This window comes from Cheilinus undulatus, linkage group 15, assembly GCF_018320785.1.
Source record: "Cheilinus undulatus linkage group 15, ASM1832078v1, whole genome shotgun sequence".
Lineage (NCBI taxonomy): Eukaryota > Metazoa > Chordata > Actinopteri > Labriformes > Labridae > Cheilinus > Cheilinus undulatus.
The window spans coordinates 41,815,668-41,842,273 of NC_054879.1; the positions used below are offsets into that span (position 1 = coordinate 41,815,668).

The 26,606-nt window shown below is 37.5% G+C and overlaps 3 protein-coding genes across 5 annotated transcripts; all 3 read left to right on the forward strand.

Annotated features, from left to right (window-relative positions):
- The first annotated feature begins 2,421 nt into the window (after positions 1–2,421).
- LOC121522232 (protein FAM237A-like) lies at positions 2,422–4,663 on the forward strand. Its single transcript, XM_041806385.1, has 3 exons — positions 2,422–2,776; positions 4,153–4,230; positions 4,539–4,663. The coding sequence occupies exons 1-3, from the start codon at positions 2,422–2,424 to the stop codon at positions 4,661–4,663; spliced, it is 558 nt and encodes a 185-aa protein (XP_041662319.1).
- Positions 4,664–5,378: 715 nt separating this feature from the next.
- On the forward strand, positions 5,379–16,852 carry casp10 (caspase 10, apoptosis-related cysteine peptidase). Of its 3 annotated transcripts, XM_041806234.1 has the most exons (12): positions 5,380–5,588; positions 5,953–6,241; positions 6,851–6,956; positions 10,159–10,294; positions 11,476–11,558; positions 12,062–12,092; positions 12,176–12,274; positions 12,405–12,496; positions 12,606–12,726; positions 12,814–12,975; positions 13,195–13,306; positions 16,172–16,852. In XM_041806234.1, exons 2-12 carry the CDS (start codon positions 5,961–5,963, stop codon positions 16,326–16,328), a joined length of 1,380 nt encoding a protein of 459 aa, XP_041662168.1. In that variant the 5' UTR covers positions 5,380–5,588; positions 5,953–5,960; the 3' UTR covers positions 16,329–16,852. The 3 variants fall into 3 exon arrangements, with proteins under 3 accessions (XP_041662167.1, XP_041662168.1, XP_041662166.1); XM_041806233.1 differs by having other exon boundaries at positions 5,379–5,588; positions 11,479–11,558; positions 12,814–13,306; XM_041806232.1 differs by having other exon boundaries at positions 12,814–13,306.
- Positions 16,853–17,424: 572 nt separating this feature from the next.
- prkra (protein kinase, interferon-inducible double stranded RNA dependent activator) lies at positions 17,425–25,834 on the forward strand. The gene is made up of 8 exons (XM_041806446.1): positions 17,425–17,663; positions 19,534–19,709; positions 20,090–20,171; positions 22,491–22,569; positions 22,801–22,918; positions 23,007–23,101; positions 23,195–23,357; positions 24,870–25,834. Exons 1-8 carry the CDS (start codon positions 17,611–17,613, stop codon positions 25,025–25,027), a joined length of 924 nt encoding a protein of 307 aa, XP_041662380.1. The 5' UTR covers positions 17,425–17,610; the 3' UTR covers positions 25,028–25,834.
- Positions 25,835–26,606: the final 772 nt, after the last annotated feature.

The following is a 26,606-nucleotide window of genomic DNA, read 5'->3' on the forward strand; positions in this document are numbered from 1 at the left end:
AGTGAAGGCACATCTTAATTCTTCAGCATACCATGCTATTCCAACATGACTGATGACACAAAGCAAAGACTATAAAGACCTGGTTTGATGAGTTTGGTGTGGAAGAACTTGACTGGCCCACACGAGGCCTGACCTCAACCCCATCAAGTACCTTTGAGATGAACTTGAATGGAGATTGCAAGTCAGGCCTCCAAAATCTTGTGGAAAGCCTTTCAAGAAAAATGGTGGCTGTTGTAGCTGCAAAAGGGGACCAAGTCCATATTAAAGTATTTGGATGCAATGTCATTACAGTCCCTTTTGGTGTAACGGTCAGAGGGCTGAATACTTTTGTGTATGATTTATCCTCTGCCACCTAAAGCAGTGGTTCTCAACCTTGGGGTTGGGACCCCTGTTGGGGTCGTGAGACACTAAAGGGGGGTGGGTCTCCAGATGCCCTAAAAAACTAAGAATGTTTTTTATATTACACTGTTGCCACTTTACACCAATTATGTCACTTTTTTTAACCCCTTTCCATCATTTTTCGCACCAATTTTAACACATTTTTGCCATTTAACACCTATTTTGGTCAGTTTTAAACTCTTTCCACCACTTTTTTCTTCCTTTTTTGCCACTTCTAAACCAATTCTTGCCATTTAAGCTTAATGTTGCCCCTGTTGCTCCATAATTGCTACTATTAACCCCTTTTGACACCCAATATTTCCCATTTTAACCACATTTCATCATTTGATATGCTAAATTTTGATGGTTTTAACCAATTTCTGCAAATATCTGCCTATTTATGTCTTTCTCAGTTAACCCTTTTTTGTGATTATATCAATTTTCCATTCCATTTCACCAAATTTTCACCCATTTTTACCAATTTAAAGACATTTCAGCCACATTTTAACTCCCTTTACCACTATTTATGCCCATTTTTGCCACTTTAACCCATTTTTGCCATTATTAACCCATTTATAGCAATTTTTTAAACATTCTACTTTTTCAAGATTTACATTTTAAGAAGGCTTTTTACTACACACATGACTAAAGATATTTGTTTCTTTGATAAGAGTGGTTATTATTCAGGTCAAATATACATATAAAGTACAGCTGAGGCAAAAGTCTACCAGCTAGGCCGGGAATCACTGATCCATCAGACAAGATGATCACTGAGTAAAGAAGAAAATCTTTGTGGGCTTGTCTTTCATAACAAATGCTCATTCCCATTTTACCGTCATAATTAGAGCCTTCCAGCCTCTCTTCCTGTCTAGAAGCATCCTTACATCGCATGTTGTTTTGAAGTGTGAATAGGAAAATGGTATTAATTCAAGTTATAATGTTGGCCTTGCAGCGGAAATTGTCTTTAAGTCTGCGTCTTTGCATCATCAGTAGGATGAATGACTGAGTAAGAAACTCACCCAGTACATTTAGTGATGGCCCCTCACTGTGACAGTAATTACAATTGAGGTATGCATGTGACATTTCAGTAAAAGCACGAAATGTAAGCACTCTCTGGAACACTTTGCAAGACTGGGCTTCTTTTTACAGACAGCAGAACCACCTAATGTTCGCATATTGCTTATATTTGTATTAATTTTATTAGATTTTTTACTTTTTATTCAGTTTTATTAAAGAAAACACCAGTCCCATATTAAGAAAATAATCAGCACATGGATCAATTAATTTTTAAAATTCAAAGTGAGTAAAGAACTAACTCTGTAGCACCGAAAATTAAATAACACCCCTAAAAACCAAATCACACACAGTTTAAAAGTTTTGGGTAAGATGATAAATTCTAACTGGACTCCTTTAACTGTATTTATCACTTATGAGCTTTTTTTTTTACAGTTTAAAGGAGCAATTCAGCATTAAATGGCCTCCCATACCTCTGCATTATTCATGTATACAAGATCAAATTTATTAGAAATAGGTTTTAATTTTGCAATATTTCAAATACTGGTTAGAAAAAGAGCTGAACTCCTTATACCAAACACATTTATGCATCAGTTGTATAAGAATCTGTGGGCTAAAGCTGCTCACAAAGGAGGGAGGCACTGACGTCAATTCGGACCCAGCACATATTACCAAACTTCAGTCAACACTATAGTCTACAAGTCGGCCAAGCTTTAGTGGTAAGTACATTTTTCACTGAAAAATTCTCCTCTGCTCTTTATTCAAGCTGTTATTAAAAATAGTAATAATATTGTATCCTTAACTTGAATTTCAATGTTCACCTAGTGCATGTTAGGCCTGTGAGTTATTTTCCCTATAAATTATTTTCATGTTTCATAATTCAGTGTACGAGGCCTTTTTGCTTCTAGAATAGTTGACCTTTTGTTTACTGAGCCATTAAATCAGCTGAACTGACCTGATGGACACCGTTACCTGACTGAGTGGATAATCAATAGCACCAGCAGCTGATCTGTGCTGCGTCCTCCACAGATGGCCCCGGTGCTCCTCATCGTACACGTGCTCACTGTGTTTGTGCTGAGCTGCGCGCGCGCCGTCCCGCTCCGGGACCAGGTGGACCCCTTGACGGTCCCCCGGGCGAACCCGCAGTGCTGGGAGTCTTCCTCGGCTCTGCTGCTGGAGATGCGATCCCCGAGGATCGCTGACACGGTGCCCGCCCTCTGGGACGTGATGAAGTTCCTGCGAGCGTCAGACAACAGCAAACACACGGCACTGTTCTGGGACCTGGCCCGGGTCTTCTGGGACCTTTATCTGGACTGTGTGTTGTCCCGGAGTCATGGCCTGGGAAGGAGACAGGTGACCGCGGTACACTCCCTCATCACTGACAGTAAGTGGAGTCTAACACATTCACGCACGAGGGGCTAACTGCATCGTTTTCCTATTACTTATTATCATCAATATTAGCTTTGCTTAAATATCAGTTTAAATGTTTTAGGTCAAATCTGCAGGAGATGAGTAGAGCTACTGAATTATGAAAATAACATCTCAAACAAGGAAAAAAGTAATCAGTGACCCCAATTCTCTCCTTTTCAAGTAAGTGATTGAAATGCAATGAAAAAAAAAAGATCTGAAACACTTATTATAATTATTAATGTTACACCTATATATCATACAAAATAGTGGCCAGTGTTACCAGTAGCAGGCCAGTTTTTAACATTTTAATGTCAGAATGTCAGATAGGCACACCAACTTAGATACAAATTTAAAGTATTTTACCAAAACATTTAATTCCTTTATTCTCTCATGTTTTCCAGACTATATTAGTGTAAGAATACTTAATACTTCAGTGTTTTCCTTTCACGTTTGGTATTGTTGCACAGACTTTAGGAAAATAAAAAATCTAATGCACACTTTATATATGATGTTATATCATGTGTTTGTATTAAGTCTATTGATCCACCTTAACCAGCTGCAGAACTAAATTGACACATCATTTCAATCAGCTATGGTGAAACGATAAATAAGTATAGTCTTAAATCTGAATCTGAATTTGTACTCCACCTTCAGTGTCCATGTGGATATCATCCATGCAGCTTTGTCTGAGAGGTAGAGAATAACTGCTAAGAGAAAAAGAGGTTCCATTTCTACCAGTAGTAGCAGACAGTGATGAGGTAGTGTACGGTGGCCTGGAAGTGCAATAGAAAATTAAAAAGTCTTAGACACTTTTGCAAATTTTCAAACAAATTTACGTTAAGCAAAACGTTTTTACCAGGGCCGTCAAAAGATTAAAATTTTTAATTGCTGTTAATCTCAGAATATCTTTGCAATTAATCGTACCCTTTTATCACATTTTAAAATTTCACTATTTTGCATTTTAAACTTTTTGTGGCATTTTTTATCCCTCTACTGTCTTAAACTAGGAGTGATTGACTTCCAGTTTAGATACAGACCTGCTTTTATTGGTAGATTGAAGATTTTAACATGACCCTCATCACAGAAAAAAGGAATTTGTTATGGATTGACAATGAAGTAAGACAACATTAAAGGTCACATATTTTACTTATTTAAGACAAGTTAATATTGGTCTCAGAGGTCCACAAAACATGCCTGTGAAGTTTGTTGCTGAAAAAACACTCCAGTATTGGATTTTTGCATGTCTAAAAACCCCTCCGTTTCAGTCTGCTCAGAGCGAGCTGTTTCTGTGTCTGTGGCTTTAAATGTTAATGAGCTGTCTGACTCCGCCCCTGACTTCACCCCTCTCAGGAAATGGATGTGGCTTATTGGGTGTGGCTCTCATGATCGTCCTCTTAGATCAGGAGAGGAGTGTGGAACTTTCTTCCAAGCGGGGAGGGCCAACTGAACCTGGGGGCGGGGCTAACTCCCCACATGACATCATGAGGGGAAAATGTAAGAACAGCTTGTTTCAGCACACATTTTCTGAAAGGTGGAGAAAGGAGGGGAGGGAATGGATTTTTCTGATTCTTGTGGGGGTTGTGGACAGGCCAGGTGCACATATTTTTGTTAGACGAGCCTGAAAAAGTGTATTTTGCATAATATGTGACCTTTAAAGAGGATGTGGCCAGAAAGAAGAATCCCATGCATATTCATCATCTTTTGTGTGTCTTTGTGTGTGTATGTGTCGTTTTCAGAGTCCTTCAGGTTCAACAGATCAGGAGTGAACTCGCAGGCGTGGATCAGTGTCAGAGTGAGACGTAGAGGACACATAAAGACCCTGAAGACTAAACGTGAATCAAACACAAACCACCACAAATAATACAGAATATAATCATGCTGTATATCATTTTTACAGTAGATGTTTGTTGTAAGAATTATTTTAAGATTACCTGCTATTTTGTTTGATTTTTAAAATTGTAATAAATTGATTAATCATGGCTGTGAATGGAGAATCATCCTTTATCTAGATCAGCTATCTGTCTGTAAACATTTGAATCAAATTAGTTGGCCATAGATATGTGTGCATGAAAAAATTTGAGTCAAGTTTCTAACATTTTCTCAGATATTTATGACTTAATAAACTCAGAAGTTTTAATTTTTCCTTCAACAAATAGATCATTTTTTTCACATATTTACTATTTTATTTAGATTGAACTTACTATGTATATATATAATTTTGGCTCAAGAGCCACACATTATCACTGGTCTAAAGTCTATTCTCTGAGAGACAGGGAGCCAGTGTTAAGACTCAGAACAGGACTGTTATGGTCCAATTTACTTCTGCTTTATTTTGTAGATACAACCCAATGAGCAGTGGATCTGGGTTAACTATTAAATGAGGGTTTTTATGGAGGCTTTGACGTCATGCTGACAGGACACAGATAACATAAGGTTGCGTAAGAACGAGAATGTTCCCTGAACCATCCCAGTTTAATGAGTCAAAGTAGATCATACAGATTCAGCAATCTTCAATGGTTTACGTCTACGTGTCGACTTGAGTATCACACAAGTGGAGTCTGCGCTGTGACGTAGTCGCTGGTTCCCAGGCCGAGCGTGAACGTCTTTACTTTCAATTTCCACTTCCGTATTCAAAGGCGTCTTCGACAAATACACTGCGAAGTCAAAGCTGCGTAGAAAAAAAGAAAATTATCGGTTTTCATAACCAACCTACAGCTCTTCGACTATGCTGAAGTCTACCTGAGACTACATCCTGCTCGGCTCACCGCTGGAAACTCTTTTTACAGGTAAAAATGCACGACACGTGTTAAAGGTAGATACACCTGGTCAGCCTGTCGGGCAGAAGTTAGAGACTACATAAAAGTTTGTGGATTTTAAACAGTTTAGGGAGATTTTTTAATAAGACAGTGTTATGATGAAGCCTTATCAGGCCGTCGAGAGCCCAGATTCATCTGTAGGCTCTCAAATCCTCCCCCTCCTCCCATTTGTCATTGGCTGCTACACGCACGAAAGAGTTATCCAAACTTCATGACGCATTAGTTGCAAATGTTAAAAAAACTGCTTCTCTAAAATGTCACTCAATTGTTAGCACCTTCTGAAGCATAAAAAGCCATGAGATCCGTGTGAGTCTGTCTTGTTTCTTGTTTTCAGAGGACAAAATGGTCTTCCAGAAGCAGCTGTTAGACGCAGGGAGGGCCCTATCCAGGGATGAGGTGAAAGCTTTAGCATTTCTTTGCTCTGACCTTCTTGGTCGAAACACTTCGTCAGTGGAGTCAGCCACAGATCTCTTCACTCGCCTTAAGGACCAGGACTTCCTCTCTGATGAGCAACCACACCTGCTGACTGAGCTTCTCCTCATCATTCAACGCACACGACTGATCAGAGAACTCGGGCTCCCTGACCGAACTCCTACAACCAGAAACCTCATCTCTCCATACAGGTAGAGCATCTATATTCAACAGCTAATGTGTGCTGTCTTTATATATAAGAAAATATCTAAGATTAAACAGATTTTATCAGGGCATTTTGGCTGAAAACTCTCAACAGTGGTTTTTAGTTGGTTGTTTTTCCTTGACCTACCATGGCAAAGAGGCCGTCAGAGACAAATGTCATTATTTCTGTAGGGCTACTGTGATTTCTTATGTCTTAATTTCCTGCTGAGGCGAGGTGAGTAATGAGTTGATTGTCACTGTGCTGCAAAAACTGCCATTTTTGATCCTTCCATAGAAGTAGCAATACATGACTGTTGCAATAAAGCAGGATAAGATGAGAGGGAAAGCACACCAAAGAGATAAGATGTCCACAGAGGGCGCCAAAATGCCACTTACCTAAAGTTAACCACGGGAGCTTTATTTACATTTGCATTTTTTTTACAATAATCTGAATCACCTGAGATCTAATCAACTGATGAAAAAGTCAGATTTTAGTATTGTAAAGTGTAGGATCAAGTACAGGATAGAGAATTTAAACTGAAAATTATATCAATGATGCTCCAAACAAAACCAAATAAAGAAACCAATACTAACATTAACTACTGTTTCTTTTTCAGGAAGCTGCTCTACGAACTGTCAGAAGATCTAACTGACGAAAACTTGAAAGAAATTAAATTCTTGTTGAACGGGAAGCTGCCGCGTAGAAAACTGGAGGAAAATGTTGTGAGTACAATGAAACATTACCTTGAACAACTCAGTATTTATCCCTGTTTCTTTAAAGAGAAAGGTTTGATCAGTGGTTCCCAACCTGGTGTTGGGCACTCCTAAGGGGGGTGCCAAAGATCTCAGGGTGGGCGTGGGACCCTGTCTGCTTTGACACTGTCAAAATTAGATGTGCATATTTTTTTAATCATGATTTGAGACATAATGTACAATGACGTACTAGGGGAAACCGAAAGGATTAGAAAATAAAGATAGTTAATTAATCTTAGGGCTGACAGCCTCAAGTCGATTGGTCGATTAATTGGTCGATGACCTCATGTCCGACCAAAATCCAATTGGTCAAACAATCATGTATGCCACTTTAATTGGAAGAATCCAATTTTTTGCAGGGGTGAGAAGGAAGATGTCATGTGTTTTTTTTCTGTTATCTAGTGTTACAAAATATAATTTACAAAAAAAAAACTATGAATATAACTGTTCAATTATATAATTTACTCGTGCCTTTAAGGGTAATTAATTACAGGTTAAATGCCCAGAAAGTCAAAACGTCACCAGGACCCTCCCACCTTAGAGTAGAGCAAAGCCTATGAAGCACGTTTATACACTGTTTCCCGTTAATTGACAACATGTCGAAAAAGTCAGCGTTGTGGCAACATTTTGTTAAAAAGGAATATTATTTAATTAAACTATAAGGTGGTTATACTGCAAAAATTGTATGATTTTTAAGTTCATTTTGGGTTCATTTTGAATTTTAATTATCACCTAAATGCACTGACTACATTGTCAATGATAAGTTTGATGTGGAAATAACATGAAGGTTTTTTTTGGTCCCTCCCATGACCAATTGATTAATTGATGATCTGGTGTGATTTTAGTCGACCAAATTTTTCTTTGGTTGACTCTAGCCCTAATTAATGTTTAAGGAAAAAAGTCTAATTTCTTGGGGAAAAATATATTTTTTAAGATAACAAAGTTGTAAATTTACAAGAAAACCAACTCAGAATTTCAGTTCAAAAATGAGAAAATTTATAAAAAAATAAACACAAAATTTACAGGGTATAAAAAGCCATAAACTTTAACACTAGAACTTAAAAAATTTACCGTTCAAAATGGTAAATTTGCAACAGTTTAGAGTCAAAAATTAACAAATAACCAAACTGAAAACAGTGGTTGAATTTTTTTTAACTTTTCCACTTTATAATCTAAAAAGATTAAAGTTTTGGTCCATGTACATTTACAACTTTTTAAACAAAAAAATTTATAGCCTTTTCTTGAAAATGAACAGAGCTTTATTATTTTCTATTACAGTGGCACTAAAACGCTGTTGTAATAATGGATAGTTTATATATAGATCTTTTGTCAAGAACAAGTGTATGTACTGAAAGACTATTATGTTGGGATTGTGTAAATTAAAATGATGTGTAACTTTTCCAAATGAGTCGGGGTGGGGGTTAGCTTTTCTTAGATATAAAAAGGGGAGGCCCTGAGGAAAAAGGGTTGGGAACCACTGGGTTAGATTCTTGGACGTCGTTAGGCCCTTTTTGGGGGGGTGCTGAAGCCACCCTAAAATTTTCCTCAGACCCCCTAACAATAATTACAGTAAAGATGGTGACAAAATCAATTAAGGCATGCACCACACCAGTACATTACTTTCGGCTTAATGTATAGAGTAGAGATACTCAATCCATGGCTCTCCAGTCACCTGTAGCTCTGTAGTGCCAAGTCTTAATAAATACTTTTATTTCCTTTAAATCTGTATATTATCATCATCGTATACCTACAACTGGACAATTGAAACTTGTCCAAACATGGGTGTTTTATTTGATCTTCAATGCACTACTGATGATAAATACTGTCAGAAACAGGAAACCAAAACTACAGGATGAGGCAGGGTGGAATGATGTGTCTGCAGGTGTAAAACAGGGTCACTTTTAGGTATTATGAGGCCCAGGGCAAGACCAATATGACCCCCCCCCCCCTTAGCTAAAAGCATCAATAATGAGTGGAAAAAAAATAGAAAACGTCTCTTTAAGTTAAACAGAACTATAGTAAGCGTCCCAGTGTGAGATATTAATACCCAAATAGCCAACTATCATTCAACAACTCTTTAAAAAAAGAATCTTAGAGCTCAAAATAATATTTTAACTGGTCATTAGACCAGGTGGATCTTGCATAAATAAATAATATACGCTCACTATCAGTGACATATCCTTTTTTCTGACACTATAGACATTTTATGTGGCCTTTTGCATCCCATTTAACTACACAATAATCCAACAATTCAAAGTTTCATTTTATTCCACCTATGGATCAGCTGATCTATGGATGTTCTTACATCCCCAGCTTTGGAATGTGGCTCTCGCTAAAGTATTTTGAGACAATATGGCTCTGGGTAGAATAAGGTTGAGTACCACTGGTATAGACTGTCTTCGAACACAGAGAAGTATCTGTGGCAGGCAGAAATAAACTAGTTTTATTTGGAAAGCATGAACAGCTTGAAAGCAGAAAGAGATGAGTTATGACACTTTATCTTTTTTTAGATATTATAATCCACATTTATATTTCACTAAATGCATTAATGGATATGTTTTCCAACATCTTTTCCATGAACTCCCCCCAACATATAGACTTTCAAATACAAACTCATAAACTCAATCAGGCCGTTATTAGAAAAAAAGGAAGACCTCCTGAAGGCTTAGGAAAGGGCAGTCTTTTAAGGAAAAGAGAGTGAGCCAGATTATAGGTCCTGATACATGCTCTGCAACTTATAGTAAATAAATTAATGAAGCTTTTTTTTTAAATGGTACATGCTGTATGCCAAGCATTACCTGCAACCCTTGAGGCTAAGCCCCCCCGTCTTTCAATCCTAGTGACATCCCTGGTTAGATTATGTATCATAGAGTAAAATCGTATAGAAGCTCTCCATACTTTAATCCCTTTTGACAGCATGGGATTCAAACTGACACCTTAGACTATTTTAACCAAAACCTTAACTGTGCAAATCAGTTTGTGTTTCTCCGAGTAAGATGATGTGTGGGGCTTTTTTTTCTACAAATTTTTGTGACTAGGATTGGACTTTAATGGTATCCAAAGAATTTTGTATTGTTTGATTATGCTAGTGTGATTTCTAAATTTAAACCTACGTTTGAATTCTACAATGCTTTAATGCATGCACGGTGTTAACTCTTAATTTGTTTCGTAGACTACACTGGAGGTCTTCTTGGAGATGGAGCAAATGGACCTGATAAACAACACTGACCTAAAGTCACTTGAGTTGTTACTTCAGTTCTGCTGTCCTGTTCTGACAGAAAAGATCAACAGGTTTAAAGAGCAGCAGGGTAAGCTGTTAAAACTTCTACCAGTTTATAAAACTAGTTGCTGGCAGTTACGGTGCTGTGAAAAATTACTTGATTTCTTTTTTTTTTTTTTTTTTTTCCTTTTTTTTCTTTTGCATTTGTCACACTTCAAGCAAATGTTATTGTTCGTCAAAGATAAGCTGAGTTAATACAAAATGCAGTTTTTAAATGATTTTATTTATCAAGGGAAATGTATTTATTAGGTCAGCAGTGGTTTTGGCCCAGACTCTCCCATGGATGCCATTTTTGCCCAGTGTCTTTCTTATTGTTGAATCAGAATCACTGACCTTAACCGAGTCAAGTGAGGCCTGCAGGTCTTTAGATCTTGTTCTTTTGTGACCTCCTGGATGAGTTGTCAATGTGCTCCTGGAGTAACTTTGGTTGGTCGGCCACACCTGGGAAGATTCACCACTGTTCCAAGTTTTCTCAAATTGTGGATAATGGCTCTCATTGCAGTATTTAACCGGTCTGGTAGTAATCAGGCCTGGGTGTGGCCAGTGAAATTGAACTCAGCGTTCCAAAAAATGCAGTTAATCATAGTTAATTCATGATCTAACAAGTTTACTTTACACATAGGGCCACTAAGGTTTGAACTACTTTTTCTATTAATAAATGAAATCATCATTAAAGAACACAACTTTGTCAAAATTTGTTGGTTGATTTGAAACAATGAAGAGTGACAAATACGCAAAAAAAAAAGAATCAGTGAAAATACAGTCTTGGTCCAGGAAGAAGGGCTGGGAAGGGTTTTGTAGTAGAATAATACATGGAGCACTTTCAAGTCCAAAATAAAATCAGTTCAACCATGACCCAGAGTGGATACACATGTAAAGTTTGATGAAGTCCCCTCTAAGCATTCTTGAGATGCCGCATTCACAAGAATGTCCTGGATGGACAGGAAACCCAGAAACAGTGCCTTCAGCCTTTGCTTTAGCCGGCATGGAGGCATAACAAATATCTAAACAAATAAACAGGAGAAAAAATGTGCAAATCTGCTACATAACTTCACGCAACACTTAGACAACTTTCAGCCTAGTCTTACAAGTGAAGTCTGGCTGTTGCTTTGTTGTTGAAACACAGACAGGGGAGCACAGGGTGAGGTTTTAATTTTATACAGCTGTGTAAATCATGTTGAAAATTTTAAACCTGTGTTTTTTCAACAGCAGTACCTCACAGTGGCCTTATAGCACAAGAGACAGGCCGTCCCAGATCCATGACCTACCCTCTGGAGCCAAACAACAATCAGGTTTGTTTGACCATGTTACTTCAGTCCCTCTAAGTGTCAAAAGATTTCGACCAGTTTTCATTTGCATTTTTTCTTTGTGGCAATTTCTGCTGGATCTTTCTTGCAACTAAGTGCTTTTTAACCAGAGTAACTGCACTTTTACTTGAGTACAATTGTTGTGCACTTTTTCGGCCTCTGGTAGTAGGGTTGTCATGAACCCCTTGTCATGCTGTGGTTGATCCAAGGGCCCGAAAACCACCTGCAGTCTCTGGGTGTATGACCAGGGGTGGAAAGACCTGGACAAAAGAGATGCTGTTGAGCTTGACCTTAACTGGCGAGCAACACACATGTGTCAACACATGTCTTGCTTGAGTCTGGATGCCCTTCCCTCTCTATTCCCGGGCTGTGGCACATTGGGCCCCTGTGATGAATCCTAAGAGCCCTACATGCCTAAAACTTTAGCACATGATAGAAAACCATACATTTTTTGTCTTTAATTGTTGTGTCCTTTTTGTCCCATGTAGTCCACCATGAGTTCTTTTACCACTTCCATGGGTGAGTCTTTTGGTTTCCTCTTAATATTTAAATCAAATTGAGACGGAATAGTTGTAATTATTGTGATGTTTCATTATGTCTAGATTTTACAAATGTGGCTCATGGTGGAGATAACTTGGAGGACCTGTCACATGAAATGAGTGGTTTGAGCACCAGAACAGGCAGCTGCTCTTCTATGACTGGTAAGTCAGATAATTTCTGTATTTTACTATTTTTGAAACCAAATATTAGAATTTTTTATGAATTAAATATTTTGACAATTCTTTATAACTTTTGTTTTTACATCTTTGCCTTTTATCAACTGTCCCACAGTGAGAACTGATGCCTTAGCAATATCACAGTCAGAGTTGAATGTGAGCTCCTCTGAAAAGCAGGTTGCTCCAACTACAAACACAAACACTGAGGTGTGTGACTCTGACTTTTGTAACCTTATTTAATGTAAAAAATTGAACTAAACGTGTTGTACTACGACTGTACTTACTTGAATTATCAAATTTGGGTTTATCTTTGAAGGAATTGGGGTCATATCCCATGAATGCTGAAAAAAGAGGTTTCTGTCTGATCATAAACAACCACGACTTCAGCAAATCCAAACAGTATCTCCAGAGGCGAGAAGGGACCATGGTGGATGAAGGTATACTCGATTTTGAAAACGACAGATCAAAATTGGTGCATGTTTTTTCTGAAGTGGTGTTTGAACATTTGTCTGTGTGGTTCCCAGAGCGTCTCATCAAAGTCTTTGAGTGGCTCCAGTTTGATACAGAGATTAAAAGGGACTGTAAGAGAGAGGACATGCTGTCTGCGCTTCATGAGCTCAGCAGAAGAGACCACAGCAATGTGGACTGTCTGGTGTGCTGCATCCTCAGCCATGGCGAGCTGGAAGGTGTGTTCGGTGTGGATGGAGTCACTGTCAGCCTGAAGGAGCTGAGGGAGCCATTCAATGGGTTAATGTGTCCATCTCTAGCAGATAAACCAAAGCTGTTTTTCATCCAGGCCTGCCAGGGCAACGACTTGCAGAAGCCTGTTGACCTTGAGTCTGATGGTCCCTCAAGCAGGCATGTTGTTAGTGATGCTGTCAAATACTCCATCCCATCTGATGCAGATTTCCTGCTGGCGATGTCCACCGTGCCTTCGTTTGTGTCTTTTAGAGAAAGGGTCAACGGAACGTGGTTCATTCAGACTTTGTGCCAAAACCTCGTCCAGATGGTGCCAAGGTTTGTGAAACAAAACGTCCAATATGGTTGAATGATGTGATTTTTTTTTTTTTAATGGGCATTAAATGTGTTTATATGCTCAATTGCTGTATTTAAGTACCATTTTAGGATGCTGAATATTAGTGAGCATTTCAACACCTAACTAATTATATGTAAGCTCCAACTAGCCCAGATGCTTAACAAATGTGAGGCTTACATATCAGTAAGAATATTGATATAATTACATATTCATACAGCAAACATCACCACGTGCTGTTCTGCATAATAATTTCTAAAGTCCCTGTAAAATAAAATTCAAGTTCTTAAACATACTACAGTCATGGACGAAAATGTTGGCCCCCCTGGAATTTTTCCAGAAAATACACCATTTCTCCCAGAAATTGTTGCATTTACAAATGTTTTTGGCATACACATGTTTATTGCCTTTATGTGCATTAGAGCAGTAGAAAAAAATTGAAGAAGAAAGCCAAAATTGACATAATTTTACACAAAACTCAAAAAATGGGCCGGACAAAATTGTTGGCACGCTTTTAAAACTGTGGGTAAATCATTTTATTTCCAGCATGTGATGCTCATTTAAGCTCACCTGTGCCAAGTAACAGGTGCTGGCAATCTAGAAATCACACCTGAAGCCAGTTAGAATGTATAAAACTTGACTCAACCTTTGTGTTGTGTGCCTGTGTGTGTCACACCAAGTGTGGAGAAGAGAAAGAGGAGCCAAGAACTGTCTGAGGACTTGAGAAGCAAAATTGTGGAAAAATATGAACAATCTCAAGGTTACAAGACCATCTCCAGAGATCTAGAAATTCCTTTGTCCACTGTGTGTAATATAATCAAGAAGTTTATAACTCATGGCACTGTGGCTAATCTCCCTGGACGTGGACGGAAGAGAAAAATTGACAAAAGAATGAAACGCAGGATAGTTGGAATGGTGGATAAACATCCTCAGTCAACTTCCACACAAATTCAGGCTGTCCTGCAGACTCAGGGTGCAAAAGTGTCAGCTGGGACCATACGTGGTCATCTGAGTGAGATGAAGCGCTATGGCAGGAGACCGAGGAGAACCCCACTGCTGACAAAGAGACATAAAAAAGCCAGACTGGAGTTTGCAAAAATGTACCCGAGTAAGCCTCAATAAACCTTCTGGGAGAACATTTTGTGGACAGATGAGACAAAGGTAGAGCTTTTTGGAAAAGCATGTCATTCCACTGTTTACAGAAAACGGAATGAGGCCTACAAAGAAAAGAACACAGTACCTACAGTCAAACATGGTGGAGGTTCAAGGATGTTTTGGGGTTATTTTGCTGCCTCTGGCACTGGGTGCCTTGATTGTGCAAGGAATCATGAAATCTGGATACTATCAAAATTTTTGGGCCGCAATGTAGGGCCTAGTGTCAGAAAGTTGGGTCTGCGTCAGAGGTCATGGGTGTTCCAGCAGGACAGTGACCCCAAACATACTTCAAAAAGCGCTAAGAAATGGTTGGAGACAAAGCACTGGAGAGTTCTGAAGTGGCCAGCAATAAGTCCAGATCTAATTCCCATTGAACACCTATGGAGAGATCTCAAAACTGCTGTTGCAAGAAGGAACCCTTCAAATCTGAGAGACCTGGAGCAGTTTGCAAAAGAAGAATGGTCCAAAATTCCAGCTGAGAGATGTAAGAAGCTTGTTGATGGCTCTAGGAAGCTATTGGTTTCAGTTATTATTTCCCAAGGGTGTGCAACCAAATATTAAGTTGAGGGTGCCAACAATTTTGTCCGGCCCATTTTTTGAGTTTTGTGTAAAATTATGTCAATGTTGTCTTTTTCCTTCGGATTTTTCGTGTTGTTCCAATGCACATAAAGGCAATAAACACATGTATACCAAAACATTTGTTGATTGCAACAATTTCTGGGAGAAATTATGTATTTTCTGGAAAAATTCCAGGGGTGCCAACATTTCTGTCCATGACTGTATGTTGGAATATGGTTGCTGTAAACATGAAAACACAGATCTATGTGAGACTCAATTTTAAATTTATGCAGTTAGAAAATTGTTTACCTCTTGCCTGGCTTGGTTTTATTTGAGCAGGGCAAAAATCTGAGCCCATGACATCACTGGTCTTGATGGTGAATAACCCCGCCCCCTTGAGGCTACGATGTTATAAAATCCCAGAGCAGTTAATCTCAATACAGTCTATTGTTAGCTGATGTGACAGACTTCATTGAAAGTTAACAGGTTACATGCTGTGTTTTTGTTTATTGGGAGATATGTTTACCAAATCTATCAGCCATGGTGGCCTACAGGTCATTGAGGTATCATAATGTAGATTTGTGCCAGAAAACAGTAAATTTTATCCCAAACTTCTCTCTACTCTGGCACAGAGCCAAGCAGCTCTGATCAGAAGCATTTTTTTCTTCATTTTAGAGGTTTGTGTTTCTTGTGAGTGGGCGTGGCTTCAGCTCATTCAATAGACACGCCCACATTCCTAGAGCAGATTTTTCTGCCTCATTTTTCAAGATTCTGAAGCTTAATTTGATCAACTAAGAGATGTTTTCCATGACTGAAATGTGTCCCGGCGGTTGATAACACGGTGGCCTGTCATACAATAAAACCTTAAATAAAGGTTGTTTTTTTTTTTTTTTTTATCATTTTACAGGGACTTTAAGGAAAACTCTGATACATATATGCCCCCATCATATACTTAAAGTTACTCAAACATGCAGAACTTTTACTTGTAATTCACTGTCTATGTAATTGTTTTTACTCTAGTGGTACATTGTTTTACATATTCAGCCTCTTACAGTTGTAACAGCTGTAGTATCTGAAATAGAGAGACTGAGATAGTAGAATATTATATTATCTCACAATGACTTCATTTTTTTTAGGGGAGCTGACCTTGTGTCCATATTGACAAAAGTGAATGGAGATGTGAGCAAAAAGACTGACATCACGGGCCAGAAAAAACAGATGCCTCAACCAGCCTTCACACTCAGGAAGAAGGTAGTCTTTCCAAAACCCAGCATCCCTCCTCCAGCCCTCTGACACGGACTGACGCCAGTGGGATCAACTCATGCAACAAATCATGTCTACTGTGTTTTTTTTACTTTCCCTGTTTACAACCTCAAATCTGCTGTGCACAAATTAAATCTTATTTTTATAGCAATAACTGAGACAGTTTGATTCACTTATGATAATCAGTGATGTGGTAAGAAGCTCTGAAACAACTCAAGTGAAATTATTTTAGCATAACATGTTATTTGTTTAAGATTATGATACGGAAAAAGTACACACAAGATCCAATGGTCACTTTGTTTACAACCTAACAAAAGTATTAATTTAAAATGATTTTAAATTGTTAACCATGATGTATTTTGTATGAAAAATTAAATGAAAAATTTAATTTCACTTGAACTCTGTAAAACCTGGATGTTTGACAGAAGCAATAACAAAAATGCCATTGTTAAGCAAAAACACCAAATGTGAATGTGTTATTTTGTTCTTTGCTATAAACATTTAATGCACATCAATTTTCTGACATATAACAATAAATTTTGTCCGCCTTGTTATTTTTTGGGTGCTAAGGCTGTCTTTTGTTTGTTAGAGCTGCAAATCACATCAGCAAAATGCTGAAAGTTCAATGCAGGTGTCAAACGCTTTTACAACTGAATACACATGTAGAAATTAAACTTTTTTTAATAATACTTTTTGTCCATTTCTTAGCAACACTTTTAAAACAAATATAGATAAGCTAAAGCTTTGACTCGCTACTTTATTGATTTTGTTTAATTTGCACACATGTAGGATTATATAAAATTGAATTATAAACATAAAACGTGTCAGGGGAGGTCAAAAAGCCAGCAGGCTTACACAGGGACCTCACTTTCTATGAGACAGAAAAGAAAAAAAATTAAACATATGATAAATATTTAACATGTTCAGTTAGAAGTTACTTTGAGATTTTAATCAACTGTGGTGAATACTAACATTTAAAAAATTATCTTTTATTTTGGGAATGGATAAAACTACGTTTGAACGTTTGGATAAAGGAAAAAATCATCACTAGGTGGCAGTAAACGTTGCTATGAGCAACCAATCCGCTACACGACCCGCTGATGACCCGGATGTTGATATGATGTATATTAGGTAATTTCCTCCCCGGCTAGGCTACAATGGAGAATTGAAACCAAATTTAGGCCATTCATACTTGAAATTATATTTTAAATAAATTCAGAGAAATATATTGTCCTAAAGTTGTGTCATAGTTCACTGGGTTACCTGCAATAGTATCTTTAATCAGATCGTAAGGGACAGAAACATTTGAAACATGTCTAAAGAAGAATTTCAACCAGCAGCAGTACAGCCCCCCTCTGACACGAGGTTAGTGGTTTTATTTTATTATTTAATGTGTTTAATGGCTGAAAACAGTTGACAGTAACATATTAGTAGTACTTGACGCGTTCTTACAGTGTTTAGTGTCAAATGATTTAAAAACTGGCAAATATAAACGAAGTTACTCGTGTATTCAAAAACGAAACTGGTGGTGAATTTAGAGATATAAATCTAAATAATTCCATGATACATAGCTTTTGTTTAGCTTTACGCTTTACGTTGTGAGAGATTACGTGTTCTTTTCTCGTTAGCTCTGTAGCTACTGTCCGACTGATGACAGAATGTAAAGTCGGAGTTTATTTTCCCAGTTGTTGTGGTTTTAGACGCCTACATGACGATATTTGTGCCACTAACTTTTTAAACAGGGGCTGCTCTATGTCCCTCTGTAAAGAGCTGAACAAACGCACTTTTGCTTGTTTGACGGGCTAAATAACGTAACTCTCGTGCGCGACGGTTACCCCGATTAGCAAATTTTACAAACGTTCGGTAGTGGTGGACGATACTGCAGAACAAGGTTATAGTTTGGGATTTTTCATTAGTTTTTCATTCTGTTTCTTTTTCACTTTCTGTGTTCGATTTCAGTTTAATTTTTATTTGTTTTGGAAAAATGCTTCGTTTTAGTTTAGTTTTTTAAAATCAGTTTTAGTGTTAGTTTTAGTTTTTTACTGATAGATGTCAGGGCTGAGTGAACGTCATACATTTTAAAAACATATTAAAACAGGCCACTCTTCACTTTTCCTTTTATTTACTTAATGATGATGTTTGAATACAACTCCAGGCATTGAACTACCACTGTGTCTTAACCAATCAGGTCAGACAATTTTACACTCCCCAGATTTGTGTGTCGGTGCCAGTCAGTATGGTTGTGTCAAAGACTAAAACTAAGGATATTTCGTCTCCATTTTTATTTTATTTTATTTTTATTTTAGTTAGTTTTGTAAGCGCACTTTACAGTTTTTGTTAGTTTTGTTTTTTTTCGGTAAAGCTTAGTTTTTATTTTGTTTCAGTTAACTAAAATGCTTTTTGAATTCTAGTTTTAGTTATTTAGTTGGTTTTATTTAACTATAGCAACATTGCTGCAGACTTAAATATCGAAAACAATTAGTGACAAGTAAATTCAGGACTAATACCATCGTTATTGATACCGTATACCGAAAGCAGTAGTATATTTCACAAATTATGATACTACCCCCCCCCCCCCATTAAAAACAAAACAAAAAAACAAACAAACAAAAAAAAGATAAACTTGTTTTAAAGTAACTTTAAACAAATCCCTAACTATTCAAAGAAAAAAAATAAAGCAGGATTTTAAATTATTTTATTATCTTAATTTAAATTTCTACCTATACTTAACCTTTTATATCTCTTCACAGGCTACACTTGACCTAATATTTACTTATTTTTAATTAGTGGACTAATTTCTGTTTGGTTTTATATATTAAGTAGATACAAATGCTTAAATTAAGAAAATGTTTCCAAATTATAGGATAAAAGAACTCTTTTAAAGAAGGGGAATAGAAAAAAATGGGACAAATTAAAATAATTTGTATTAATAGTCAAGAAAAGAACATATTTCACTAAACATAGCTCAAAAAGGTTAATCTTTAAATGGTTCAAGAAATGTTTTGGTAGTTTAAATGCTAATAAACTGTCCATAAAGACTCAAAAATTGATTATTTATCAACCAAACCCAGTGTAGGTACAGTGATTTTAAATTTTTCCTGCTATAAATTGCGTCTATCATTTGCATTTGTATGTCTGGTTTGTAAACTATAGTTATATCGGCAAAGAGCATGTGAACTGCAGCCACCTTATAACTGAGTTAACATGATCCTGGTTTACTGTTCAACACCCACAGCATGGATAAAAATGAAGTGCAGAAGACCAACCCTGCAAAGACGCCAATACAAATCCTGCATGAATATGGCACCAAAAGTGGGAACCTCCCTGTGTACGTGATGGAGAAGGCTGAAGGAGAGGCTCACCAGCCCAGCTTTGTCTTCAGCGTGAAAATCGCTGATGTCAGCTGCACAGGTGAGTTACTGTCACAGCTGGCTGTGTTGATGGCTGCAGTCCCTTGATGAAGCCTTGTATTAGTTATGAATAAAGTTCTGATCATTCAGAAAGAACACCTTAACCAGCAGTTCAGGTTCAGGGTTTGAGGAGGTGAAGTGCTAGGTGTTAAAACATTTTTCAGCCTCATTATTCTCATCCTTTTCATCAGCATCTTGGATAAACTTTAACTTTCCAGAACATACACCATTTGGGCTTGAAACAGATTTTTTTTTTAAAGTATTATCAATATATTAGTCATAATGGGTGCTTAAAGACTTTGGCAAGCAAAGCACTAAGTCAAACACGTAGTTTGTTATGAAATCACCTGAAACTTGTTTATGTGATTGTTTTTAATTCAGGTCAGGGTCCAAGTAAAAAGGCTGCCAAACACCAGGCTGCCGAGGCTGCACTGAAGATCCTGGACATAGACGCTGGAGCAGTGTGAGTAAAGCTGAAATAATAACAATATTTATTTTGAAAAAAAGCCAGGTATTTTACGGAATTTAGATTTGCTTTAGACTTTTTTGATGTCAAACTGTATGTGTATGTGCTTTGATAAAATAACGTGATTTGCATTTCATAACTGCTTACTTTAGTCATTGAATTTTTTTATTTCCAACTGGCCTGTAATAAAGGTTAATGCAACAGCCAGCACATACCAAAATTTGACATACTATGCTGAGAGCAGAGATATATGCAGAAGGCAGAAAGAGGAACGTCTTTCGTATCAATCAGAAAAGATCCTGAAACTTCCTTCTTTTCTGAGAAGAGGTTTTGGTTTGTTTCTAACATCTTCAGATCAGAACTGCTGTGAAATAATTTAAAAATAATTTTTTCTTTCTCCATAACACTGCTGGACACTGTTCTTCCTTGATCATCCATTGCTGTGTGCTGTTTTTCTGTCTGTCTGCCCGTGGCACATGATTAGGTTTAATCCAACATCAAAAATAATTACCATTATGGCAAACATTTTGACAACCTTAATAAATGCACTACGAGGGAATCAATTTATTGGTGGGGGTATGTCCAACTCTGCTACACAAATGACATTATGCCTGTAGAGCCTCTTCCTCTCATAGAGTACTTATACACACTGTGCTTTATTTTTGGTACAAATAAAAAGAATGCCACACCTCTAGCTCAACCTTTCTCAACCAAGGTGCTGTGGCATCCTGGGATGCCTTCTGGTATTATCTAGGGTGCATTTAAGGTGATATATTTTACCCTTTTAAGACAAATTTATATTGGCCTCAGTGGTCCCCCAAAAACATGCCTGTGAAGTTTGTTGCTGAAAAAACACCCCAGTATTGGAATTTTGCATGTCTAAAAAGCTCTCTGTTTCAGCCCTCAGAACGAACCATTTCTGTATCTTTTTGACAGATTAATCCACAGTGGAGGAATATCATGGATTTCGAATGTCCGACAAAAACTAAATTACATTTTAGTCTGGTTTTAGTCATCTTGACGAAAACTAAACTTAGCTTTTGTCAGTTTTAGTCATCGCAGATCTATTTTTGTTAGTTTTACTCTAGTTGGCTGTCAACGAACAGTTTTAGTCATAGTTTTAGTCGACAAAATTGACACTGGTTTGTGGACTGAATAAACATGTCAAAATTTGTTTTATGTTTACTACAAGTCATTTGTTTTAAGAGAGTAGAGATTTATCATGCTAATTCTATTCAAACATGAATCCCTCTGCAGTCATAGGGATGAAGAATGTTGTAACTGGGGTGAATGGAGATTTTTCAGAATTTCAAATGTGGCTTGATGGAATAAAGGTCTAGAAGACAAACATTCCAACTACAGCTTTTTAATTGTTTAAATAGGGATGCGCATATTATTGGCCTAATATTGGTATTAGTAGATACTAACTTAAAAAAGGCAAATATTGTATTGTCAGATTTCAAAATTTCTGCTGATTTTTACATCCCTGTATTTTGGCCTTGGATATCAGCATATATCAATTATAAAATTTAGCCGTATATACTAATAAATTAGTGGAGTTTTAGGATGGACCAACAGACCTATGCAAGTTGAGATCCTTTTCTTTATTCATCCTCATTCTTTAAACTTTAAAGTGTGTTTTAAGAGGAAAAAAAAGTTTTCTTTTTTCATCCTAACACCTCAAATTGTGTCCAAAGGACGGTATTTTTAGTTATGTTAAACATATTTAAATATCGGTATCAGCTAAAATTAATCTGTAAATATCGGTATATGGATATCAGCAAAAATCCAATATCCTGCATCCCTAGTTTTGAGAGGGGTAAAGTAAAATGACTCCCTCTGCAGTCATTGTTTTTTATCAGCATTTTTTGACTGAAATAACTTGAGTTTTTACAAATATTTAAGGGGGCCCTGAAAGAAAAAAGACTGAGAAACTCTGCTTCAGCTTCTGCTGACATTCAAATGCAGAGGACTGCTTTGTTGAAACCTCCAAAGGCTCATTAATGCTCACTTTATATGCTTAAAAAGATATGGGCATTTTAAAAAATACAACCATCCCTGCCCACATACTCTACAGTTCCTTCATTTCTGCTGGCCCAGCTGCTCTGTTGTAGTTGTCTCTCTCTTTGCCTGGGTTTTGAACTGTGGCTGCTTGCATCAAGGACAACAGCCTCTGTATATAGGGCACGCTTGTAGGTAACCAATGGGCCACCAGCACCCCTCATGCTTTAAATTTTGACATAAGGGCCTGTAGTGAGTGTTGGTTTGTTGCAGCTGTGTTACCTGCATCAGTGTGATTTCTCTAATTTCCTACAGGAACATTCCTGTGAAGTCAGAGAGTAATGGAGTGGCAGCAGAAACAAACAACCATCCTAACTCTGTTGGGGTTCTGCAGGTGTGTAAATCACTGTGTCTCTGTCATAGTTTATTTGTTATCATTTTATGAAGATTTTCAGCCAAGATAAACTACTCTTCTAATCTTGAGAAATGTTATTTTCATGAAGTTTGTCACAAATTTAGTTGTATGAGGTGTTGATTACAATCACTAGAAGTATCTTAGAGAAAAGACCAACTGTTTTTATCTGTCCTCTTTATTTTTTCTGTCTCTTTGGATGTTATTTATCAGGAGTTAGCTTTGCAGAGAGGATGGCGTCTTCCTGATTACACAGTTTTAAAGGAGGCAGGCCCTCCACACAAGAGAGAATTCACAGTTACCTGTCGAATAGAGTCCCTGACAGAGAAAGGTACAGCTTCATCTCTGTAAAATCTGTTAAAGTAGCTGTATCTTCTGTTATTTATCCCAATCATAATGTCTGTCTCTTCTTTTTCCAGCTGTTGGAAATTCAAAAAAGTCAGCAAAGAAGGCTGCTGCGGAGAAAATGGTGGCAAAGCTTCAAAGTCTGTCAGGCTGTTCTGAAATCACATGGGTATGTTAGGTATTTATCAGAAGCAGTTGCAACATTTCTGGGAAAGATGTCAGTGAAATCTCCAGTGTTTTCCCTTTTTTATGCTTTTTACAGACTCCTAAACCTAATGTCCGATTTGAGAACTTGAGAAATTCACAAGCAGAGAAGATAACGTTGCTGAGGAGAAACCCGCTGAGCATTCCTAACACAGATTACATTCAGATGATGCTGGAGTTGTCCAAAGAGCAGGGCTTCGAGGTCACATACTTCGACATCGGTGAGAAAAACACTCACACTCTTATTTGCTGAGAGACGGTGCTTTCTATGCAGCGTTTGCATCCCTCACTAGTGTTTGTTTAAATGGAGAATGCCATCAGATTGCCAAGTTAATTGGTCTATTCTAGTGAGAAAGAAAAAAGAGAAATACATTTTTATCTAGAAAAAAGTTTAGGAAGTAAGTAATTAAAATGGTCTAAAAACTCATAAATCTGTACTTGATTTTTTTGAGGTTGCAGCTATGAAATGTCAAAATGGACACACCTGAAACAGAGTAAAGAAGAAATATACATGAGGACAAAATTATTAGCCCCCCTATGAAAATGTCATTGAACTTTTGCAACGAAGTTGGAAGCATAGCATTGCCCAAAGTGTCTACATACTGAAGCATTAAGATTGTCCTTCACTGGAGATAAGAGGCCTAGCCCAAACCCTGAAAACCAGCCCCATACCTTTATCTCTCCTCTACCAAACTTTACAGTTGGCACAATGCAGTCAGAGGGGTAACGTTCTCCCGGCATCCGCCTAACCCAGACTCTGCCATCTGACTGCCAAACACAGAGATGTGATCTGTCATTCCAAAGAACACTTTTCCACTGCTCCACAGTCCACAGTTGATGTGCCTTACACCACTTTATCCAACACTTGGCATTGGACTTGATGTGCTCACATTAATGCCAGTGGAAGTTCTGGAAATCTTCAGAACTGGCTGATTTGCTGTTATTCCTAAATGCTTCCACTTTCTAATAATATCACCCATGATACGTCTCAAACCGTCTTATTGTAAAGGTGGCATCCATCAACACCTATATACACCTGTGAAAAATCTGATTAAAACACCTGAAATCAATAATTAGAAAAGCACTCGGAGAGCGCAGACCTCTGCCATTAATAATGATAATAATAATAATAATAATAATACATTTTATTTATAGGTGCCTTTCAAAACACCCAAGGACACTGTACAAACCAGATAAAAACAAACAGTGAAAAAACAAGTTAAAAGGATGTAGCAGTTAAAAAGAGGGGAGATCTACAGTAGCCCTATCTCCTAATAGTAAAGAATCCTTTAAAAAATTCCTGGATCCAGACGGTAATCCAGATCACTCCCAAAATCTAATCAGTTCTTCCTTATGCCATGTCTGACATTTCCTGAAAATTTCATCAAAATCCATGGTAACTTTTTAAGTAATGTTGCTAACAAACTAATAAACCCTGCCAATCATATAACCTCCTTGGCAGAGGTAATTGGCAGGTGTGGCTAAATACTTTTGTCCATATAGTGCATATTCTGTGTTGGTGTGCCAATAAGGCTGTGTTTCCACCCAGCAGGTTAGTGTAGTAGCTAATTAATGTGTTTCCACTAGTTACAAAAGTACCAAAGTAACTGATCTGTACTGTCCTCTTTATTCTTTTGGCGCCCTCCTGCTGGGGTTTCAAGCATACCTATCGGACACAACAGCTTCAGTACTAATTTATCGTGTTGTAAATGGTCTCTATTGTTCTGTTGCAGATGAGCTGACGGTGAACGGCCAGTACCAGTGCTTGGCGGAGCTGTCCACCTCCCCGGTCACCGTGTGTCATGGCACAGGTATTTCCTGCAGCAATGCCCACAACGACGCAGCACACAGCGCACTCCAGTACATCAAGATCATGGCCTCCATCAAGTAAACGCCACCACAGTCGACATGTGCTGCACCTGTACTGTCACATTAACAAACTGACATCCAATCAGGCAAGGATTTAGTTACTCTTCCCTCTTGTCTTCATCTGCGTGGACAAAATAAGGTTAAGGTATATTTTTATAATAATGTACATCATAAAGCAGATCTTACTCTAAAACAACACATTGACTTAAACCAGGCAGTTTTAAAGCAGTAGCTGCAAAGTTTCCAGGTTGTACCATCATGTTTTATTTAATTAAAATTAAATTCATACAGTTTCAAATTATGATCCACTTCCATTTTATAAGCTTAGTTTGAGTTTTTTCTGCTTTCTTGTATTTTTTGTTTTTTATATCAGGATGGCTTTAAGGTTCCTGTTGACTTATTATTTTTTTTTATTCCACATGTTTATTTCTTTCAGAATGAAGTGTATATGTATGAGCTGATCTTAAACTTTTAATTTACTTCACAGATATTTTCCTTTCTTAAACTGAACAAAAAAAGTCAGATGAAATTGAGCTAGAAAGGAAAGTGAGATTATTTTTAATATTTATTTTTCCTACTTCCACTCCTCCACCAGCCATTATGCAATCCATACTTCAACCCCTGCTGACTTTATCTGCTGGACTCTGAAAATAGATAAAACGTGCTTCTTCATATTCTGACGCCCTGTTGCCATGTTTTGCAGTGTGCCTCATAGCAGCGTGTGATAAATTTAATAAATAAAAACTTGTAGGTCGCTGTGCTCTGCTGTGTGAACTGAACCCCTGTGGAGAGCAGCAACATTAAAATAAACCATGACACTAAATGCTAATGAGTGTTAGTTTCTCTTAATGGTCACACAACAGTCTGTCAGGATGAAGAGAAAAGATTGCAGCGCTGCATTCAGAAGCCTTTTGCAGTGTTATTGAATGAAAAGTCTGTGGAGGGAGCTGACCGCCTTACAGCCATCAATTCATGAGGCTGTACACCCTGCTGTATTATTACAACGGCAATTACATCAGAGCCTGTGTGCTGCTTCATTCACTCTTGATTTGTGTGGGTAATGAGACACAAGCACCTGCCAATTCATACAAAGGAAGAAACACATTTATGTTTAAATAAATATGTTATAACAAGGGTTTAACAACAAAAAAGCATGATGATTAGTCTTAGACATTAGGGTTGTAAAATCCAAACCGTATATCCAGTTTTTACCCAGCTTCTTTTACTAGCCTACTGTTGTTGCATGTTTTAACATATAGAGGTGGGTTTTTGTAAGCTGCCAGCTACAGTGCAGTGAAAAAGTATTTGCCCCTTTCTGATTCCTGATTTTATGTTAGTTTTTTGCATATTTATCACAATTACATGTTTTGGATCATCAAACCAATTTTTTATATTTCACAAAGACAACCCAGGTAAATACAAAATGCAATGTCTGAATGATTATTTAATTTTTTAAGGGGGGCAGGGGTGGGAATCCAAACCTATCTGGCCCTATGTAAAAAAGTAATTGCCCCCTGAACTTAATAACCGGTTGTTCCACCCTTGACAGCAATAGCTGAAATCAAGTGTTTGTGATAACTGGTGATGAGTCTTTTGTAATC

Excerpts from the sequence above, each read along its gene's own strand:
- LOC121522232 (XM_041806385.1), top strand. The coding sequence starts at position 2,422 with ATGGCCCCGGTGCTCCTCATCGTACACGTGCTCACTGTGTTTGTGCTG. Across the intron at positions 2,777-4,152 it reads ACACTCCCTCATCACTGACA|GAAATGGATGTGGCTTATTG; the intron begins GTAAGTGGAGTC and ends CACCCCTCTCAG. Across the intron at positions 4,231-4,538 it reads GAGTGTGGAACTTTCTTCCA|AGTCCTTCAGGTTCAACAGA; the intron begins AGCGGGGAGGGC and ends TGTCGTTTTCAG.
- casp10 (XM_041806232.1), top strand. The coding sequence starts at position 5,961 with ATGGTCTTCCAGAAGCAGCTGTTAGACGCAGGGAGGGCCCTATCCAGG. Across the intron at positions 6,242-6,850 it reads AACCTCATCTCTCCATACAG|GAAGCTGCTCTACGAACTGT; the intron begins GTAGAGCATCTA and ends TTTCTTTTTCAG. Across the intron at positions 12,093-12,175 it reads TTCTTTTACCACTTCCATGG|ATTTTACAAATGTGGCTCAT; the intron begins GTGAGTCTTTTG and ends CATTATGTCTAG.
- prkra (XM_041806446.1), top strand. The coding sequence starts at position 17,611 with ATGTCTAAAGAAGAATTTCAACCAGCAGCAGTACAGCCCCCCTCTGAC. Across the intron at positions 22,570-22,800 it reads ACTCTGTTGGGGTTCTGCAG|GAGTTAGCTTTGCAGAGAGG; the intron begins GTGTGTAAATCA and ends GTTATTTATCAG. Across the intron at positions 23,358-24,869 it reads GGTCACATACTTCGACATCG|ATGAGCTGACGGTGAACGGC; the intron begins GTGAGAAAAACA and ends GTTCTGTTGCAG.